Genomic DNA, 15,475 nt, shown 5'->3' with positions numbered 1-15,475 from the left:
CACTGACCATAAACTCCACAAATCCATGCACTAATGACACAATTTAACTCATATGTCCATGAGGATAAAATGAAGTGATCACATTTTATATCGAAATGGTCAAAGGTCAACGTCAGTGTGACATCATAATGTTCTGCAACTTGGCTGTTGGCGGAGGCTTACAACCACGGAGGTAATCCTAGTTTTCTCGGTTGCCTCAGACACAGTAAACCCTCTGCACAAGGTTTTCAGTGGGTCAGAGCAGCATCCACACTGAGCGATTTCAGCCTCCATCTCAGACACTGTTTTCCTCAGTTGTGACGCAGCCTCGTCTTTGCTCTCCGTTCGCTCTACATCAACAATTGTGTCTCCCGGTGCGATCCAGGAGCATCGACCGGAGACATCAACGTGTTCCTCTCACGACTGTCAACTTTCCTCCAGGACGGATCAGAATCGCAGCATGAGAGGAGGCCTTCAGGGAGGTTTAGCAGAAGAGTAAGGAAATGTTCTTACAGTGTTAAAGTGAATCCATATATAATAGCTGCATCCAGTCATCAGTCTGTAGAGACATCAGACAGCCTGAAGGAGCACGTGAGTCTGTTTTCAAATCCTCATCCAGACTGTTATATATCACCAATTAAATCCTCCACTCTCTCCGTACGTCCCTGTAAGCCTGTAAACCTCCTCAGGGCTAATTAAACGTCATTTGTTCCTCTGATCCTGCTTTCTGAGTTAATGAAACACTGACTCCTCTCCTCGTGCAAACACAGTAGAGTTTCATGTCGGTCCGCCCACTCAGCGTTGCGTCTCTGTAATTTAATTTGCTCTACAGCGAGGCAATCAGATCTGCTGTCCTTCATTAGCAGAGGAGCTCGTTTGTGTGAAGCTCCTTTAAAAAAAACAAAAAAAAAGAGGATTTTTTTTTTTTTCCTTTCGTCTGAGCCAGGAGGCGGCAGACGCAACAACTCGGCGTCAATGTTCAACCAAAATACGACAAAAGAGGACAAGAAGAGAGGGTGTTGGTGTGTCAGGAGCCCGGGGAGATTCGTCCCAGTATCCTCATCCTCCAGAGTCGCAGTCGAGATCATCTGGTCCAGGTTTTAGAAGATAAAGTCACGACAGGCCTGTTTTAGTGTTATTTATGCCTTAAATGTTCTTAATGTCTTCATTAAACTAACATTAGGCTAATTATTCACTTAAAAAAAGTTAAGTCTCAGGGGATTAATTCATGCATGCATGGATGAAGACTCTGTTAATGAAGGGATTTTGTGTGGAGCCTTTGTAAAATGCAACGTCGTGACTGTGTCCAAAACCGCTTTAACCTCCTGAGGTCAATCCACTTTCACAGATCATCTTAAATTCACCTTTTAAAAAAGGTACTTGAATACAACATGATACCAAAGTGTTTTGTATCAAAAAATTTGCAAAAAATCTCAGCTGCACCCATTTGCCCCGGAGCACCGTGTCGAGATAATTTGCCCTAGGGGTTGAAATCTTTCACTTCCTTGTGAACAACACACCTCTGCTCATGTGGAGGAATTGTTTTGGGGCTTGAACTGAGTTTACCAAAGTTTTACGTTCACAAAAGTACTGCAATATATGAATAAATCAGTAGATATAATATTATAATAAATGATGTGTGTCAAGCCCTCCTAACTCCAGCTGTGAGCCATGTACAGTCTCCAGAGAATAAACACTCAGAAGTGGAGAGAGTCTACAGATTCCAACATTTGAATCATATTTCTAAGCTTCATAAAGGCAAAGATATTCCTACAAACGTCGAGAAAACATCGAGAAAACACCCAAAAACAAACATATCGGCAGGTTCGTTGACCTCAGAGGGTTAAAGTGCCGTAAAGAAACAAATGATTTTTTATTTTTCATTCAGGGGAGATTCAAAAAGACAAAAATCCTCAAAACGTGTCTGATTCGAGACGTCCTGAAGCCGCGGCAGCGTGTCGTCTGGAGGCCGAGAGGCGACGCTCCGACGAACTGGCTCTGAGTTTTCTCGTGACAGAGATCAGGCCGCTCGCTCTGCCGTCCGTCTTTAAAACAACAAGTTCCCAACAGAGGAGGAAACTGAGACAGATGGGAGGGAGTTTTTTTTTTTTCCTTTTCACCGTCCGTCCTCACGTGTATAACGCCAGCGGCGCTTTGACAGACTTCATTTTCAGAGAGCCGACTGACTCGTGTCAAAGAGTCCACAGAAACGAAAAAAAAAAAAAAAAAAAAAAGGTTGTGTTTTGGATGCAGGCGCTGCTCGTTCAGCTCAGACTCTCAGACGTCTTTCACCACTTATAGATCGACACATAGAACGTTTCTTCCTGGAGAAATACATGTAACTCAGGTTTCTACAGGCTTCAGACAGGGAAAGTGTTACAGCTGAACTAATGGTCATTTTAATTAATGTTTAATCTATATATAGCGATGGAAACAGACTGAATTAGTGAAGAGGTAAATGAATCATGTGACATAAAAATCCATTGAATATACTGTATACAGAGGTAATGTGGGGGATTTAATGGCAACCAACTGGGGAGTTTAAAATAAAGAGAAAAATATTTTTGACTTATTTTGACAACAGTTTCTGCAGTACTGTTAACCTCCGATTTTAGTCGTGTAAAATTTCATATTTAATCTTAAATTCAGAGTCCCTAATTCAAGTTGTTTCATCATGACATCATTGAACGTTATTGAGTCTCCAAATTGTAACCAACCGGTAGGTCGCAACGATATTTGAAGCATAAGAATAAACCATCAAAAATTACACTGGATAAAACAAAACAAAGGACAACAACTTGAACATCAGGACTCTTGATTACACCGCTACGCTCATAATCAGCAGCTAGACCAAAGAGTCTCAGGGAGATGATTTGTCGGGTTAAGGGGTACTCAGGAGCAATGCAAACGAACCGCGGCAAAGGCTCGGGACCAAAGGTCAAAGGTCAAAGTGACCTCACAAAACAAATAACGTATTTGGCAAATACGTTCACTTGCACTCAAGGACAAAGTGATTAGAATTTGGTGATCAAAGGTCAAAGGTCAAGGTCACTGTGACCTGACCATAACTCACAAATCCATGCACTAATGACACAATTTAACTCATATGTCCATGAGGATAAAATGAAGTGATCACATTTTATATCGAAATGGTCAAAGGTCAACGTCAGTGTGACATCATAATGTTCTGCAACTTGGCTGTTTGGCGGAGGCTTACAACCACGGAGGTAATCCTAGTTTTCTCGGTTGCCTCAGACACAGTAAACCCTCTGCACAAGGTTTTCAGTGGGTCAGAGCAGCATCCACACTGAGCGATTTCAGCCTCCATCTCAGACACTGTTTTCCTCAGTTGTGACGCAGCCTCGTCTTTGCTCTCCGTTCGCTCTACATCAACAATTGTGTCTCCCCGGTGCGATCCAGGAGCATCGACCGGAGACATCAACGTGTTCCTCTCACGACTGTCAACTTTCCTCCAGGACGGATCAGAATCGCAGCATGAGAGGAGGCCTTCAGGGAGGTTTAGCAGAAGAGTAAGGAAATGTTCTTACAGTGTTAAAGTGAATCCATATATAATAGCTGCATCCAGTCATCAGTCTGTAGAGACATCAGACAGCCTGAAGGAGCACTGTGAGTCTGTTTCAAATCCTCATCCAGACTTGTTATATATCACCAATTAAATCCTCCACTCTCTCCGTACGTCCCTGTAAGCCTGTAAACCTCCTCAGGGCTAATTAAACGTCATTTGTTCCTCTGATCCTGCTTTCTGAGTTTTAATGAACACTGACTCCTCTCCTCGTGCAAACACAGTAGAGTTTCATGTCGGTCCGCCCACTCAGCGTTGCGTCTCTGTAATTTAATTTGCCTTACAGCGAGGCAATCAGATCTGCTGTCCTTCATTAGCAGAGGAGCTCGTTTGTGTGAAGCTCCTTTAAAAGAAAACAAAAAAAAGAGGATTTTTTTTTTTTTTTTCCTTTCGTCTGAGCCGGAGGCGGCAGACGCAACAACTCGGCGTCATGTTTCAACCAAAATACGACAAGAGGACAAAGAGAGAGGGTTGTTGTGTGTCAGAGCCCCGGGGAGATTCGTCCCAGTATCCTCATCCTCCAGAGTCGCAGTCGAGATCACGGTCCAGGTTTTAGAAGATAAAGTCATGACAGGCCTGTTTTAGTGTTATTTATGCCTTAAATGTTCTTAATGTCTTCATTAAACTAACATTAGGCTAATTATTCACTTAAAAAAAGTTAAGTCTCAGGGGATTAATTCATGCATGCATGGATGAAGACTCTGTTAATGAAGGGATTTTGTGTGGAGCCTTTGTAAAATGCAACGTCGTGACTGTGTCCAAAACCGCTTTAACCTCCTGAGGTCAATCCACTTTCACAGATCATCTTAAATTCACCTTTTAAAAAAGGTACTTGAATACAACATGATACCAAAGTGTTTTGTATCAAAAAATTTGCAGAAAAATCTCAGCTGCACCCATTTGCCCCGGAGCACCGTGTCGAGATAATTTGGCCCTAGGGTTGAAATTCTTCACTTCCCTTGTGAAAACACATCTCTGCTCATGTGGAGGAATTGTTTTGGGGCTTGAACTGAGTTTACCAAAGTTTTACGTTCACAAAAGTACTGCAATATATGAATAAATCAGTAGATATATATATATATAAATGATGTGTGTCAAGCCCTCCTAACTCCAGCTGTGAGCCATGTACAGTCTCCAGAGAATAAACACTCAGAAGTGGAGAGAGTCTACAGATTCCAACATTTGAATCATATTTCTAAGCTTCATAAAGGCAAAGATATTCCTACAAACGTCAAGAAAACATCGAGAAAACACCCAAAAACAAACATATCGGCAGGGTCGTTGACCTCAGAGGGTTTAAAGTGCCGTAAAGAAACAAATGATTTTTTATTTTTCATTCAGGGGAGATTCAAAAAGACAAAATCCTCAAAACGTGTCTGATTCGAGACGTCCTGAAGCCGCGGCAGCGTGTCGTCTGGAGGCCGAGAGGCGACGCTCCGACGAACTGGCTCTGAGTTTTTCTCGTGACAGAGATCAGCCGCTCGTTCTGCCGTCCGTCTTTAAAACAACAAGTTCCCAACAGAGGAGGAAACTGAGACAGATGGGAGGGAGTTTTTTTTTTTTCCTTTTCACCGTCCGTCCTCACGTGTAAACGCCAGCGGCGCTTTGACAGACTTCATTATTCAGAGAGCCGACTGACTCGTGTCAAACCGACCAACCAGAACGTCTTTCACAACGCGCCTCACTTTATAGATCGACACTAGAACGTTTCTCCTGGAGAAATACATGTAACTCAGGTTTCTACAGGCTTCAGACAGGGAAAGTGTTACAGCTGCAACTACTGGTCATTTTAATTAATGTTTAATCTATATATAGCGATGGAAACAGACTGATATTAGTGAAGAGGTAAATGAATCATGTGACATAAACATCCATTGATATACTGTATACAGAGGTAAATGTGTGGGGATTTAATGGCAACCAACTGGGGAGTTTAAAATAGAAGAGAAAAAATATTTTTACTTATTTTGACAACAGTTTCTGCAGTACTGTTAACCTCCTGATTTTAGTCGGGTAAATTTCATGTAAATTTCATATTTATCTTAAATCAAGTCCCTAATTCAAGTTGTTTCTAATGATCTTGAACGTTACTTTGAGTCTCAAATTTGTAACAAACAAGAAATCCATGTAAATATCTATTCTGAAACGTTTGTCTGAAGAAGTCTTTCACTTCAATTATATATTTGTTCTTTTTTATCTGTTTGCTTTATTTAAGAACTGATACGTCTGATAGTTTCAAAATTTTCCAATGTAAATAAATGGAAGTAGCATTGAAAAAAAAAATTTTAAAAATGGAGATAGCACCACCAGCCTCGATGAACTGACTCCGATGGTATGATGCACATACATTTGCAACTGGAAATTTTGTCAAGATTTGTGCTAGTGTTGGTGAACAGTCCAACACCAGGGATTACAGGGATATAAAAGAGAGACACAGTGGAGGAAGTGGAACGAGGGAATATTTGGAGGTTTTCGCCTCAAAACACAAGATGTTTAAAATAAATAAATAAATAAAGATCTTAACTGAAGGTTCACATGCATATATAATAATAATCCACTGGTGAGAGGGAGTGGTTGAAAGTTCTGCAAAAAGCAAGTCAATGGACCTTGAGTTAAGACTGATTTGCCAAACTACGCTGACTCATACTATAGACACATACACAGCATGTAACCATCACAACAAGCACCAACAAAGACGGTTTGATGACACATGGAGGGCGGCAGATAATCAGCCTCATCAGAGAGAGAATGACGGAGACGTGAAAGAAGATGAAGAGCTGCGTTTTTAAAAAATCAACACGTTCTGAACGAGGTTCGGTTGATGTGATGAGATCGGCTGAATGAGGAGGCTCTGAAAACAACTGCCGTTAATCAGCTGCTTTGAAGGATGACAGACGGAGGAGAGAGCGCTCATGGGTAGCAATTATTCAATCAACACACACACGCGCACACACACACACACACACACACACACACACACACACACACACACACACACACACACACACACACACAGCAGCGTCCTTGTTATGAGAAGCTGATGTTGCAATTAGATATTTGATTAAAACTCAACACACAAAGAAGAAAGAAGGGTTGGAGAGAGAAGGAAGGTAACGTTTTCAACCATTTTCAACTTTCCCACATCAACATGTCGGACAATGACGAGACGGATGTTATACATTTCCTTCAGTTGTGTCATCACATTAACCCAAATGTTTCCAGCGATTCTCAAACCTAGAGAAATCTGGTGAAGAGAGACCTGGTAAAAACCTGCTGAACCACTGACACTGAAGGAGTCCGAACCAGGAGAAGCTGACGACACTGATGGTGAAGACAACAACTCCCATGATCCCACGCTACTTTTGATTGAGTAAATTAAATACCTTTTACATTATATTAAATCAATAAATACATTAAATAAGTATCTTAAAAGTCATATTACAGAGGGAGGAACACGTTAATGATAACTGGATGATAAAAATAAGTCTTATAAATCTAACAGTGAGTATCTGCACAGCTGCCTTCTTCACAATGACCCACATCAATCTTACACTCTACCAGAAACTAACTCTTTACATTTGATCATTAGTACTTCACATTATACGGATATACGTACTTAATAGTATCAGTCTGAGTCGCCCTGTTGTAATTCTAACACTGGTTTTTCTGCTCTGTAAAGATGACATCTATTAGAGAGTGATCCCTCGGCTGCTGCCCTTTGTGAGGTTTCTCCTTTTTTCCTCTTCAATTGGCTCTAATTGAATATATAATATATATAATAACACCCGATGTCACTCGTAGCAACGACCCTACAGAAAATCATCAGCTGAACCTGCCTCTCGTCTCAGTTTTACAGCTTTATAATGAGTTTCATGCTTTGGTTCGCTCTCGCTGCTCTCATGTTGTGCCGTCTTTAATCACAGAAGAGAGAAATAAGTTCTAAAAAAAAAACAACCACTGCCCAACACCTGGTCGGCAGCAAACAGACAGTCAGAGAGCAGCTGGAGAACAGAGTGGAGCATTTAGCAGCTACAGAGACAGATATTTCCCTCCGGAGCTGGTGGAGACCAAAAACAGAGCGAAAAGAGAGAGAACACTGGACTGAGATTCATCAGGTGGACACAAACATCACTCCAAATTAATGATACCGTTGTTTCATAAATACTAGATGTAACAGGTTCACCATATGAATTTATTTCCATTGCCCCCATGGCAGGTTTTAGCCTTTTTTTTTTTAGAGGTATAGGCCGGTGTGGCTCTGCAACCCAAAGTGTCCAAAATGTGGAGCAGGTGTAAAAGCAGGGGTCAGATGAGGAGAAGCTTCTCGCCAACAGCAACAAAGATGAGCCACGTCAACCACAAACCAGTGTAGATTCAATAGATAACACAAATTCTACAACTGATGGGACTGTAACCTCGCATGGTGTGCCTATCTCAGCAGTAGATTGTTTAAATGTCACCAAACTCAGCCACGTACATTCAGTATTTTAACATCCTAGTATCATATTTTGAGAAAACCCACAATGGGTCTTTTTCTTTGAATTTAATACAGAATATTTGCTTCTACCAAAAACTTTAGTAAAAGTAAAAGGCCATTTGGAAACAGGATGTTGGGGTGAGACTGAACACAGAGAGGGATTCATCTTAAGTATAAACCAATGGAATATCAGTCACGTGACAAACACATGCGAGAGAGTCGGGTTTGGATCGGTTCTCACCGTGGTGGTCTTGACTCGGCCTCCTGGTTGCGTGCAGGTCCAGCCCGACTGATTGACCAGGAGATCACATCCTTCATCGTCCAAACAAGGAGTCATCTCACACCACTGTCGACTCCTGACGATACGAACTGAGGAGGAGGAGGAGGAGGAGGAGGAGGTGGAGGAGGAGGAGGGAGAGGAGGAGGAAGAGGAGGAGGGAGGAGGAGGGAGGAGGGAGGAGGAGGAGGAAGAGAGGTGGAGGAGGAGGAGGAGGGAGAGGAGGAGGAGGAGGAGGAGGGAGAGGAGGAGGAAGAGGAGGTGGAGGAGGAGGAGGAAGAGGAGGAGGAAGAGGAGGTGGAGGAGGGAGAAAAGACAGGTGAGTTCATTGGTTTCACCTTCACTTAGTAGAATGACAGTGTCACACGTTATCGTTGGGCCGCAGTTTTTCAGGAATGAAGTCAAAATATTTTTAGAAAATTGTTGTAATGTAAGAGAATATGAGAAGTCATAATATTACTTTTTTTTTTCTCGGAAAATTAAAACTGTTCTTGATATATTCAGATTTTTCTTCTGATAAACATCTTAGTATTCTCAAAATGTTATGTCATAGTGTTTATATCAAAAAATTTAACATTTTTGTTGTTAAATTACAACTTTAATTTACAATATTACAACTTTTTTTTCTTTTCAAATTACATTATCCTAATAAGTCAATAAATCTTTCACTAATAGGATTCCACTTTCCTAAAATATGTCAAATATATCTTAATCTCAAATCTTTTCTTAGTATTTTCACAAATTTATGACTTTTTTCTCTACTACTTTTTTCTCCTCATATTGTGAGTCTTTTTTTAATGAAACTCTTTAATCTCAAAAATGAGGAAAAGCTCAAGTGAAATCAAAGAACCAAGATAAACTCAGTCCAACATCAGAGAACTGACTGTGTTTACTGTACACACCTCCTCTTCGTCACACACTCAGCTATTTATAAAGAAATAGGACATTCTCACAACCACATTTGCATATTGGCCCGCAGACGGAGAGAGGGGGTGATGAAGATGAGGAGGATGAGTGTGTTGAGTTGTGGAGTCTGACTGAGTCGGGAACAAGAAGAAAAAAAAAAGATAAAGAATCACAGGATGTTAAATTGAGTCATAGGTCGAAATATCCCAAATTTTAGTCCCTAGTTTCGATCAAACTCCTGAAACAATAGAAATTCAACATTATTAACATTCAGAACAAAAGGAGGTCAAAGGTCAGAGTGATAGCGCAGATGGCCGTGTGACTCCGGATCACAACGTCTGACACAACAAATGAGGGAATATGCTGTCAATGCATTCAGCAGAAGAATACGAAACAAACATCTGTCAGCAATTAACAGTGTGTGCATCTAATTAAATATGGCCACTGGACCCAGAGGGAAAAACACACAAGGGAGAAGATAAAGTGATGTTTCTCATTACAGAGAGGGGAGATACGAGGAGGAAGCATCAAACAGAGCAAAATAAATCAAAGAAGCATTTCCTGAAGACAATCTATGTGATTAGAGTAGTTAATGATTTTTTGTTAGTCTTCATATGATTATAATTATTATAATGAACAGTATAATCGTGTGAAAACTCATTGCCCTGCATTGGATTTAAAATACTGAACATGTATTGAGGCTGCACATGTCATAATAATGATCTTACTGTATAAAAACTGAAGGAAGAGAAACATGCCAAGTGTTTTTAAAGGATCAGCCTTTTCCGGAGTTCATCATTAAATATGCAAATTTATGCATCTTTTAGTGTAACATTATGTTATGTAACATTACATGGTGCTACACAACACAGTACAAGGCGACTTAACATAATAATGCATGACATTGTATATCGTGACATAACATGGCAGGATGTGCAAGGAATCAAAACATAACACAATGAAAATTAGCATGACTTGTACGATATCTGTACTGAATCACATCACAACACAATATACTGCAAATTAATGCAACACATTGTAATGCAACATGTACATGGAAACATAACGCAAGGTAAACAAGTTAACGCAACGCAAGTTAATGTAGTGCAAGGAAAGGTAATGCAATGTAGTATAACATGACTCTACATGATGTACCATAGCATAACACAATGTAATGTAATCAATATAATATGAAATTAAGTGACATCAATGTATGTGATAATATAATGGTGTTTTTTGTTTTCTTTGTTTCAAACCCAGTGAACCCAGAGCAGGTAAACTCTAGAGAGTAAAACACACTATGATATGACAATCTGTCCAGTCATTCAGAGGGATTTCCTGCTGTTTGGGCAATACTTCACTGACCCAGCCATTCCCGTCATTCCAGCCTCACCCTCATTCCCGGCACTAAATTACTCTCTGTGAGCGCAGCCTGGGGAAAGATGAAGAAAGCGAAGGTCTGTACAGGCCTGTAATACATAACCAGGCAATCAGTTCTCCCTTTGGAGCAGCAGAGCAGTGGTGTGATTGTGATAGCCTGTTAGCCCCCAATTATCAAACCAATTTCTACTGAACAACGGCAGCTCCTCTCAGCCATGATACGTAATTAAGTTCTCCCACCGTTTCACACTTCTCTGATGATGGAGAGAGACAGAGATTCTTCAGAATGAGGGAAAAACTTAAACTGCTCCTTAATTTATTAAAGGTCATTTTTAGAGTTTAGTTCAGGTTAAGATTTAAAATTACAAATAGAGTGTAAAGGTTGTGGTTCTTGTTCTGTCTTAGATATGTGCAGCAAATGATTAGCCTAGCTAAAGCACAGGGATCTGCTATCCTAGAAAAAAGAAAATCAACAACCAGCTGATGACCCACAGTAGATGATGCTAACTGAACGCACAGGCTAACTTTAGGCCAACTGGACATAAAACCCAATTCAAAGACAACTCAGAAGGAACAAAACGCTAACTGTAAGCTAGTGGGTCCAAAAGCTAAGCTACCTGAACTTAGTAGCTAACACTAAGCTAACTGGACCAAAGCTAGCTCTAAGTTAACATGACCCAGAAGCTAACTCTGAGACTGACCTAGAAGCTAACACTAAGCTAACTGAACTAAACAGGCTAACAACAGGGAACCATTTCAGGAAATGCTGGAGAGTCTTGCACGTAGAAAAGCAAAGAACAATCTGACAAAGAATGACTGGAAGGCCGGGGTTTGTAAACTGGGTGAGAGTAATCAGGAGCAGCTGTGTGACCAGGTGAAGGGAGTTGGCTTTATCAGGTGGGAGTGGCTAATGCAGGGAGGTGCAGGAGAACAGGGTGAATGGAAGATTACTGACTGGAAGCTGGATGACAGGGAACGCTGAAGCGAAGCAGGTGACCTGAGATGTGACAGAAACTAGAAGTTAAATTGTCAGGTATCTGGACGGAGAAGCTAACACTTAGCTAACAGGACTTAGAGGCTAAGTCTAAACAATCTGGACCTATAAGCCAACTCTGGACCAAGAAGCTAACACTAAGCGAATGTGATTTAGAAGCCAACTCTAAAATAACTGGACCATGTCGCCTTAATGTCACATTGTTTAAAGTGTAATTAGATATCGCAGACGGGGGAAAACGTTCACGTCGTCAACCTCCAACTTGTAATTCAGAGTCAGCGGAGCGACACTGAAAATAACTTAACTAATGTTAATCACTATTTTTAATTTAAGTTATACTGTTTTTATCTGGTTATACTTTAGGCTGTCTAATTGGTGTAGCTATTAGATTAGCAGTAGAGCTAACCACATTGGATTAATGCCTGAACACAGGTGTTTTTTCTTCTGTTTTTTAGGTTCGGTTTGTATGGAAACATTTCACCACCTCTCTCCCTGTGGCTCAGCGGTGCAGCACTGAGATCCCCCTGAGACCTGATGAATGGTCTCGGGGAGCTGAGCGGCAGGAAACAGCAGCGCCCTGGCTGTTTCTGAGAGGACAACGTGTAATCACCTGCTGAAGACGAGGATGGAAGCCGACAGCGGCCGCCACATTCGTTGATTCGTCTTTTTCCTCCATTGTCCCAGGATGCCACCGCTGGGTTGAGCTCGCCACACGATTCCCTCCACACAACCTCCATTACCACAGCAGTGACTAAGTGTTTTATCAGACGCCTCACAGCGAGGCCGTAAATACAGCTGTTTCCTGAAATCAGCAGGAAATGCTGAGACTCAAGACAACAACTCAGAGTGAACCTGACCAGGCTCTGAAACACATCACACTGACGTATTAACTGATCACAAAATGTCTCCAAAGCCCAGAATCACTGAATCACTGACTGTTTCGAAAGAAATTCCATATTCACTTATAATTTGAGTTTTACTTTTCCTGCAGTAACATCTAATCTTAGTTCATCTCTGGAATATGAAGCTGGATGAAGGTAAAGAGGCTTATTGCTCCGTGGACGGCAATATCGGTCTGTCAGTGGATCCCGTGTGATCCAGACTGAAACATCAAAACGATTTTGGATTTGACACTTTTGAAGTTTAAGATTTGTCCCAATTCAGGTGCCACATCCTTTAAAGGACGCCGTCTACAAAGGTGTGGCCCTTCGTGGCCGTCGTGTACCGAACTGAAATGAGACGGTCTGGCCAACGGAGGAATTTCATTAGCGTTTTAATTCTCTATTATTTATTACTTTATGTCCATTTTGTGCCTCTTTTATACTTATTCCTAAATCATTAAAATAAAGATGTTATTATTAAAAGTATTATATCATAACAGTTAAAGCATAAACGTTATGTTACATGTTTTATGAGTTTGTGTCATTCTTGATTTTTGATATTTCCGGACCATGTTGGAAGGAAGTTTTCTTGTGTTACCATGTTAACATTTGATCCCCTCCTTGAATCAGTTTTCAACGCAAACAAGCAACTTGTCAATTATTATAGTTCATGTGTGAGATCTCTGTAAAATGCATGTGTTTATATATGAATTTATTACGAGTGAAATGTTCTACATGGGATCAAAAAATCAAAAACATACATCAATCAACATTTAAAGTTTCTACAGATTTTTGTGCATTTTAATTTTGGCTCAGAACAGACAAAGGGATTTTTATCTCAACTAAGATTTAATCTTGTCATCAATATTTAACTTCACCAGGGTCAAATGTTTGGAGAAACCTTGTTCACCTGCAGGTCTCTACTTCTGACCAATAAGAGCGCAGGATGTGTGAAGGTGTTTTCAGGCGTTAAATATAGAAAACGGTCAGAAACAGAAAACAGACCTTCACACTAACAAACAGTGTGTAATGGAGGTGCAGTGGATTAATCTCAGGTACCAGTGAACACCTGAACACCTGCGAACGCTGCATCACCAAGCTGATTAATGAACAACCGCAACGTAGATCCGTCTGCCGCCGCTCAGCGCAGTTCATTTATCCGAAAAGAGAGGAGGACGTTTTGTAATCGCTTCATTCATCAAAGACGACGTCCAGAAGGAGGGACGCCGCTCTGTCCCCAGAGGAAGAGACGAACAGAGGGGAAAGAGAGGAGTGAAAAGAAATGAGGCAAAGAACAAACAGATGGAAGTAAAGGAAAAACTAAAAATGGTGCTACAGTCTGAACAGGAAGTGGAGACGGAAACCATTATTCCTCTTTTAAAGGACAGACAAGTTTGATGAGCCACAGAGAGGGAAAGAAAATCATCCTTTTTTATATATTTCTTTACTTCACTTTCTTCTCCTTCTCTTCTTTTTCCTCCCGTCTTTGTCGTATATTTACCTTTGTTTTTCCTTTATTTCCTTTACATAACTTGTTCTTGAGTCTGTTTTACTTCATATTCGCCAGAAGCTCTCGGCATTTAACAAAGAAAAACAAAGATGTTTTCTCTTAACTATGACTTATAATCTCCAATTACAGATTTTATAATGACCAAATAGTTTTCATAGGATTTTAATTACAAAATACATCTTTTAAAGTTTTAAATATCTCTTTAGATACACATCTCATCATTGTCTCATAATCACAAGACAAACATCTTCTGATTAAAAGAAGGTTTCATTGTTATTACGAGATATTTATCTGGTAATTATGTGATAATTTCTCCGATAATTGTGAGACACTGTTCTTATAATTCATGGTCACAAAATAAAAGTTTTTGTGAATATAGGATATAAACATATGTGGATTTGTTTTAATATGAATCATATGGAAATGTTGGTGAATAAAATTTTCTCTCCAACTTCATCACATTAACTTTTTTCCTTTGTTTTTCTTCCATATTTTCTTTTTCTCTCTTCTGACTTGACCTCTGAGGTCAGTGCAGCTTTTAACGACTCTCCGACTCCAGGACTCACTCTGAACAGCTGACAGTTGAGTCCCTGAATGCACCGCCTCTCTGCCCTTTTCAGTTCGTCTCCACCTGATGAGAAACAAAAAGGTCTCACCTGTTTGTTTCACCGCACAGGCTCGGAGCCGCATGGCCTTTTTTATTCAACACGTTGAGTACGATAACATTATTGTACCATACCATAATATTTCTTTTTAATTTTTCTGTTGTGTGCAAAGCAGAGGAGGTGGTTGAGAAACACCATTTTCTCTTATTATTTAAGATCAACCTTGGAGATGCTGAATCAGACATTTTAAGGCAGATTTAAGGGGACTTGAGGTTTCTGTATCTGTAAAACATCCCTCTGAGTGTAACCTCTGCTTCCTGTGATGGGATTATCCCATTCAGAGCGGGAACTCCGCACAGGAACCAGGACTCAGACTGACGTTAGGTGTTCGAGCCGGGGATCTGCAATGCGAGAGGACAGATAAGAGGCGACCGCAGCCTGGATCTTCCTCTCAGCTCTGCTGGTGGATTTCAGCAGCAGAGCAACAAAAGGCAAAGTGAGCAACCGCCTCAAACAGAAACTGACATAAATACCAACATGCAGCTCTCAGAAACAGAGTAAAGGTCACTGAGCGCCGACGTAGCTGCTGCTGAGGTCTGAGTTTTAGTTAAAGCTTTCTGAACTGTGACTGCACTTTGGCTCCAAACCCACCCTTCAAAAAACAAATGAAAAGCTTTTAATTGTAATTGTTTTGTGATTTAAAGTAAAGTATCAGTATCAGTTACATTGTTGGAAGCAATGAATAAAGATGCATCTACCGCATTATTATTGGATTACTGCATAAAAACAAAACTCTGCAAGAAGAAGCATTTTGCAACTAGTCGACTGACAGAAAAAAAAAGGCAATTATTTTGAAAATCTATTAAAAAATTCCAAACATTCG

The 15,475-nt window shown here is 40.5% G+C and overlaps 1 protein-coding gene across 1 annotated transcript in view; it reads right to left on the bottom strand.

Moving 5' to 3' along the window:
- LOC111235953 (protein FAM19A5-like) overlaps positions 1–15,475 on the bottom strand; it is a 39,581-nt gene that overhangs the window by 4,452 nt on the left and 19,654 nt on the right. The window contains exon 3 of the mRNA XM_022764529.1: positions 8,281–8,408. Within this exon, the coding sequence (XP_022620250.1) occupies positions 8,281–8,408 (128 nt within the window). The remainder of the gene's footprint in view (positions 1–8,280; positions 8,409–15,475) is intronic.

This window comes from Seriola dumerili, unplaced genomic scaffold (genome assembly GCF_002260705.1).
Source record: "Seriola dumerili isolate Sdu_G_001 unplaced genomic scaffold, Sdu_1.0 BDQW01000550.1, whole genome shotgun sequence".
In the NCBI taxonomy this organism is placed as follows: Eukaryota; Metazoa; Chordata; class Actinopteri; order Carangiformes; family Carangidae; genus Seriola; species Seriola dumerili.
This window is presented reverse-complemented; position numbering and strand designations above follow the sequence as displayed.